This window comes from Panulirus ornatus, chromosome 28 (genome assembly GCF_036320965.1).
Source record: "Panulirus ornatus isolate Po-2019 chromosome 28, ASM3632096v1, whole genome shotgun sequence".
In the NCBI taxonomy this organism is placed as follows: domain Eukaryota; kingdom Metazoa; phylum Arthropoda; class Malacostraca; order Decapoda; family Palinuridae; genus Panulirus; species Panulirus ornatus.
In genome coordinates, this window is record NC_092251.1 from 12,307,647 (window position 1) to 12,315,000 (window position 7,354).

Below are 7,354 nucleotides of genomic sequence, written 5' to 3' on the forward strand. Positions count from 1 at the left end.
AATAATAAAGATAATATAAACTATGCAGACCAACATGCATGAACAGTAAAACAACCAGCCTTAATCACCTATAGAGAGAACATAATGAGAGAAGTTACAGATTTGACCTTTCGCCACTAATGATCAATTATTTCCAAACTTTTCTTCATGAAAGCATATACCATGTACTGAGATTAACTGAGTGAAAATAATTTATATGTTTCATGCGCTGCTGTTCAGTGAAGTATGACACCTAAAAGGTATGAAGATGGTAAGAAACCATAACATGCTAAAAAGACTCATGAAAATGATAGCAGATAAAAGCAATCATGTCAGTGAAGAGACATCTGCAGATCATGTAATAACAGTGCATGATTTTTCATTCTCAAGGGTACTAAAATCTTTTAAATTTGCTATGATAAAACATTATATTCACACATTGTTCCCCTGCACATGTGAGGGAATGATCATCCAAATGTGGGAGAAGGACCATCAACAAGACATGAACTTACCTAAAGTGTGTGCCATAAAATGATTGAAAGCACAGGCTAACCAAACCCAGTTTGGTACAGGTGGATAGTTATCTCCTGGAGGTGCATCACTAGAAGCATAGTAACTATAGTCATAGATGGACAGAAGAACAAAATTAGCCACCGTAAACAGGAACCCCACAAATGTGAGGACATTGGGAGCTATCCAACGTGGACATATCTGTAAGAGAGGATATAATAATCTAAAGTATTCCAGAATGTCTAGAACGAAAATCATACAATTGTACATGTAATTTTCAGGGAAAATCTTTAAAGTACAGAATCAACTAATAATATTTTCAAAATACAATACAACCTTATTAGTTTAAACTGACAGAGAGATCCTCAGATCAGATAATTCAAAAGTATAAATGATATGAGCTACAGGGTTTATTTTCTCAAGTAATAAAAATACAAATATTAAAAAAAAATACCTCTAGGTAGAATGGCAACTATGAGTGGTGGGAGCAGGAATTGAAAAATCTCCACCTCTGTATTAACTTTCTAAAAGGGGGATTTTTTGAGGATTTTTTCCTTTAAGGATAAGTCATCTGCTCTTAATGCTACCTTTCTAAAACAGGAAAGGTGAGAAAATAAGGAAAGGTTTAGGCTCAGGCTGGTGTCTACATGTGTTTCAATGTAAGTTAACCAAGATGAGTAGTATGTTAGAGGAATGGAAACTGGATGTGAACCTGGATTAGGTCCCTACCTCTGTTTGGCTCTGTGTCCAAGTCTAAAAAAAGGGTGTGTACTGTGTTTAGCTTGACGGTTGTCTCATTGTCCCTGATATGTGGTGGTCCTTCCAATGCTTCTTCAGGTAACACCTTAACTTTAATGATAATTTCCACAATTCTGGTTGATTAAATCTGCATCCCTTCCCATAACAGAATTTGCCTTTTTAAGCCAATTCAGACATTTTCTGTGAAATTCAAAATGTAATTTCAATATGCCAGTCTTGCCATACTTGCACATTCCCTTTGCTTAGTATCTAAAGACTCTGTGCATTCTATGAATTTCTTGCTTTAGCACTGCAATGTCTTTCCCACTCGCAGCAACTAAGGGAAGGTTTCAGCAAATTACCTGACAGCCACTTTCTTCCTCTCCATCCACACCTAATGCAGAGGCTCTGTCTCTTTCTGTGCTCAAGTGTGCTTATAGATCCCACACCTTCCATTTCTCCCTCTCCTTCTATATCTGAACCATTGTCTCTGTCTCTTTCTGTGCTCAAGTCTGTTTTTCAAGATTAAAGGCTCCCACTTTCACCATCAGTTTCCACTGTGGACTCTCCCTCCCTTTCCATAAGTCAGTCTTTATTGCATTTCCTGACTCTCCCTTTACAGCTGATTCAGAGACTATGGAGCCCACTGGATCACTCCATTACTGCATTTCCAATTTCTCTTCTTTTGTCCGCATATGGTAAGATATCATTTGTATTATTGTTAACCTCTCTATGTATGAAAGATATACTCTTTTATTCTACTGCCTCATTATACACTATCAATCATTAACAATGTCATTTTCTTGCAGTATTACTATCAGTATTACTTTGGGAATATATTTTGTTCATAGATCACACTGTCTTTAGTTTGTCAACCTCTCAAAAATAAATAAGTGAGCATTAGACTGGGAGAGACAGTGAGACTTAGGGGAATATAACCAAATGCCATCAAAAAAAGAACATACGGACATATCCTGGTACACATGGCTGGTGAACTAAGACAGCAACACAGGAAAATGTAAACAAGTGATGCCAACCATCATATCAGATTCATCTAGAAAAATTTCCTTTTCCTGTTAATAAAATGTATGAATCATACAGTTTCTGAGTGAAATTAATTTGTTCTGTCATAAAAAAACAACAAAGATGTCAATAACTTACAGTATATGCATAAAAAGCATGGAAATGATAAAATGATAGGCTGCCAGCCCACATGTAGTGGGTATCTAGCAGCATATCTTTAGCACTCTACACATATGAAGCAATCTAAACTTTTACACACTCTCAGAAAGATGTTTATGGCCTAAATATACTCTTACATGTTTTTTCTTCACAGTACTTGTGTTATATCTTTAAAAAGAAAAACTAGTTCAAACCTAAAAGTCCCTGAATATTTGAGTCTTAAGGATGGGGAAAAAGAAACAAATCCTAGGAGTTTAAGGGTTGATTATATATAGCAAGTTCTGACGATAACTTTTGTGCTCATGGGACAAACCACAGAAAAAAGCAAGAGTACCACATACTGAAGAAAACTTTTTTTCTTCTGAAAACACTACATTGTACATTTTCCACAGTAGTATTTTCAGCGGTATCTGCACAAACTCATTTACAACAGCTTGATAACTAACAAAAATCAAAACTGATCTCACACTCACCTTTACAACAGCATTCCAAAATGGATGCATAACATAATTGCTGAGAGGGCTTGTGTCTTGTGCACTGTACTGTGGATAAAAATATATATTCTATTATTTATTATACTTTGACGCTGTCTCTCGCGCCAGTGAGGTAGCGCAAGGAAACAGATGAAAGAATGGCCCAACCCACCCACATACATAAATATATATACAGGAAGTTTTAATTTCATGTTGCCTCGTCTTCTTAACCTTATATAGGTGTAACATGTTTTTACTCCTACATATGTATGCACACACACACACACACACACACACAAGTTAGGGTGTGTGTGCATACATAGGAGTAAAGACATGGTACTCATATACAAGGTTAAAAAGATGGGGCAACAAAAGTGGAAAAACTCTCTCCTTAGAAAACACAAATAGTAATCATACCCTTGCCTATGCAAGGTATTTATTCTATAAACAAGCCCCTCGGAGAGGATGAACAGGTAGGTGGACTGTGGACCAGCTGCCACAACCAGGATTCAAACCCACAATCCCAGGCAGCCTGCATGCATAACAGTCAGTAATGCGAACCACTACACCACAGAGGTTTGTCCTGCATGCATGAGGGCATATGCACATTGAGAAAATCTTACAGATAAGACTAAATCCAAAAGCTGAAACAATTACTTTCAGCTATACCAGACTACCTGGTTGATACTTCAGGTTCTAAACCACCTCAAAGGACTGAATGTAGAGTGACCACCCAACAGATGACCTTTCACATTAATTTTTTTCATTCCTAGAGAATTATCCCTCATGCTCAAGAGACTCTAGCATTGTCAGCTTTAACAGACTGGAATAAGTAGGTCACCTACCAGAGTCATACTATAACCATAAAAATCTGTGTGTATTTTTCCCTGAAAAATGAAGCCAAAAGTGTTCTGAATATGATGTTATATTGCATAAGAACAACCTTCATATTCTCACAAAGAAAGGTCCTTGGGTGTCTATAAGTGCAGTATAGGGTTGTGTATCATTGCATTCTATCTATCTCAGATGCCCATTCCCTTTGGGAACTCCCTCAAGGGGTGGCCATGGCAAAAGTCTCCATAACCGGTGAACTCCAGTGGAACTTCATAACCTTTAGAGCTTTACCCTTAACCCACTTGCAGTAACTCTAGCTCAGAGTTTCCTGAGGCTCCTAGCCAATACTTTTACCAACTTCTTCTATCTAATGTGTCTACCTAACATTCCAACCTACGACTTCTACCTAATACTCCTGACTAATGTTCTTACCAAATACTTTTGTCTATTTTGCAAAAATGTAGGGCTAGCACACAGCACTCAACACATGAAACTATAGTTATGAGGAATGAGTTGTGTGATATTATGTTGTCAAGTGTTGTGCATGACAAGGAGGAACTTTGCATTTCTAGACAGAATACCAGTAGTCCATAAACAGCTGCCTGAGACAAAAGAGTGCAACTTGATAACCACTGAAGTGCTAGCTCACCACCCAGGCAGGTAGTACCAGCAACATACATCCTTGGTCAGTGGCTGCCTCCAAACTACTATCTACTACTAAGCATACCATTCTCTCAAAATTCTTTTCAATTGACAGCAAGCCTTCAAAAAGCTGCTCCTCATACAGAGGTTCCCTGCCATCCTCTGGGTTTACATTAAATCTAAATGTTATTCTTCAAAAACAACAACCTTATCCTATAAAAGAACTAAGAAATGATGAGCAAAATAGTAAGGTACTTTTAAGATGGTAGTACATTTCCAATGATGCTGTGCCTCTTTTGTCGTACAAAGTAGCCAGCCAGATACGCATCACAAATGGATACCTTGACACTTACCCTAGAAACAATGTCAGATTATGACACTCCTCCTGTCTCTATCTAGATATGGTTGATGCCAGACTGAGTAACAAGCAGTTGATGGCCACAAGACGATTTTGATGGCCACACGACGATTGCCAAAAGCATGGATAAAATTCTCGAGGAGCTTAAAAATTTTGCCTTTCAACATTATATGTCGAATTTCTGATCTTTCAGTTGATTTTGTAAAAAGTAATGCAAAAGTCATCTGTTCTAAGAAATTAAAACCGGCTCTCTGCCTAATTAGTAATCTCAGCAAAAAAGCATGCAAACATCTTACAGCAACTTTAGGAGTTGATGCTCAGTCACCAAAAACTCATCACTATCCCTGGGTTTGACTGAATTTCAAATGAGCAAAGTTACTCAAGTAGTTTTGGTATAACTGGTGCTTCTGGTTACTTTCTGAATTTCTTATACATTCATGACATATTCTCTAACTCAAATCTCTAAAATAATATCAAAAATTATTGTTGGTGCAATAAAACAAGCACGTATAATTAACTACTTTGATGATACTCATTTTATTTGCACTATGCTTATACTAAGCAAAGAACACAGAAGCTACAGTTACCATCATCATTTACAAAATATTATGTAGTTATGAAAGCAAACAATAAGAGTGAGAAGGATGATTATTACAGTTAGAAACTATAACAGTCCTACCAAGGGAAAGTCAAAAATATACAAACTATACACTATTTTTGCTCTTACAGGCATTCTGAAACCTAAGCATGCTCCTCAGCCTTTACTTACAAAATTTTGGGGCAAGAACAACCATAAATGTTCAAAATGGTACAAAACCTTAAATACCTAGGGAAGAGACAAAAAAACTGTGTGGCGGCTAGAGGTGGAGAATGCTGAGGGAATGAATTGTGAAGGGGTAGAGTGGGTGAAACATACTTCAAGGTGGTTTAGGCACATGGAAAGAATGCAAGAAAAGAAAATCACAAAGAGAATGAATGATAGTACAATTAAAGGGGTTGGTGTACAAGGAAGACCACCTGTGACATGGGGTACAGTGGAAGAGTACTGGAGGGAAAGAAGTGGGAGAAGAATGCTGAGAATAGTGTAAGTGAGGAAGACACATAAGGCCTGGGATAAGCAGAGACACATTTACCATTGTCATCTCCTTGATGGGAGTTCATGAAGAGAACTGTGTCAGCAACAGAGTTGTAAGAGACACAATAGCAGTAGTTCAATTCCTCTTACATGTCATTTCCAGACATGATTTTTAACAAGTGGTGTTTCAACTGTGAAAGTATTGATGCCTTGAAGAGCATCATCACTGGTTTTTCCTGCACTAGCTTGAAAGCTGGCAAGATCCAACCTGCAATCTTTCTGAAAGAGGTAACTGTTGCTTTGTTTTGTTTAATGAGGGTATAGCTTGTTTGACAGTATCAGTCTTAAGTTCTCTCTCACTGTTTACCAGTATCATTTACATATTCTATAAATAAGCATTTTCATAATATTCCTGATACTATACTTTTTATTCATCTATCAACAAATCATTTAAATACACTGGTGTAAAAATAATCTTTCCATGAAGAGTACAAACACTAATAAAGAAAAAACTGTTTCTTTTATTTCAAATTACTAAAATAAGGAGCATGTAAATCTGGCTGCATGCTATGATGATATACATGCACCTACTTTAACAATCTGTGGATGACAGAGATGCATGATAATTTTTTCAGCTGAAGTGGTAGACTGCTAATGACATCTATGAGTAAATGAGAGAAGGAATGTCAGTTGGGACTCCAAATGATAACTGGAGCCAACAAAATGTCATATAACATCTAGGGCAGTAATACCGTAACTCATGATATGATGCGTGGAGCAGTTAAAGAGATTCAAAGATTATGAACAGGATTGGGCCTTAAGGTGACTCACAAGTAACCAGCAACCATTTACTTGTCTGACCATCAACTGAAACCCATTACTTTCTTCTCTTGTACGAGACATGAAATTTCTTTGTATATTTCCCTCATGATGCTATACAGTTTTAATTCCTTCAACTAATGCTCGTGTGGCACAGGGTCAAATACCAACTTAAAAAGTACAGGAATCCACCAACCATCACTTCTCCTCTGACCAGTCATCAATACTGTATAAGCCAATAGCTACCCAGACAAGATCTCAAAAAAATTCCGTTAAAAAAAAAATCAACCCAAAGAACCTCACACAACTTAGCCTATGGTAGCCTTCCACTCCTTAAATTGGCCCTTGCCTATGGAATATACCTCATATACAATTAATTCACTATCGTAATTTTCATCTACTTTGATGATACAATTACTGTAACCATAAAGAAAATATAAGAACTCGGGCATTGTAATCATCCTACTTGGAGACAGGATCCCACTCTGGTATCCACTGCGTACGGAAAAAAATGCAAATGACAATTCACGTTACTCACACGATAAAGTCAAATGACAAAGTGACTTATCATCAAGCTAACTTGGCCTTGAAATATGACTAATTTTAGGCATATTCTTCACCTCAAGAATAATCAATGACTGGGATAGTCTAGCTGACCCAGTGGATAGCAGTCTTGCTATTAACTTAAACGAATGTCAAAATTCAATTTTCAATATAATAATTAAACATGAAGGGCATGTAAGC

At 37.0% G+C, this 7,354-nt stretch overlaps 1 protein-coding gene across 1 annotated transcript in view; it reads right to left on the reverse strand.

The window, feature by feature from the left end:
* Positions 1-7,354, reverse strand: part of LOC139757842 (ethanolaminephosphotransferase 1) — a 39,107-nt gene that overhangs the window by 31,442 nt on the left and 311 nt on the right. Inside the window, exons 2-3 of the mRNA XM_071678739.1 lie at positions 2,883-2,951; positions 492-690 (exon numbers count right to left, since the gene is read on the reverse strand). Coding sequence (XP_071534840.1) covers positions 492-690; positions 2,883-2,951 — 268 coding nt within the window. The remainder of the gene's footprint in view (positions 1-491; positions 691-2,882; positions 2,952-7,354) is intronic.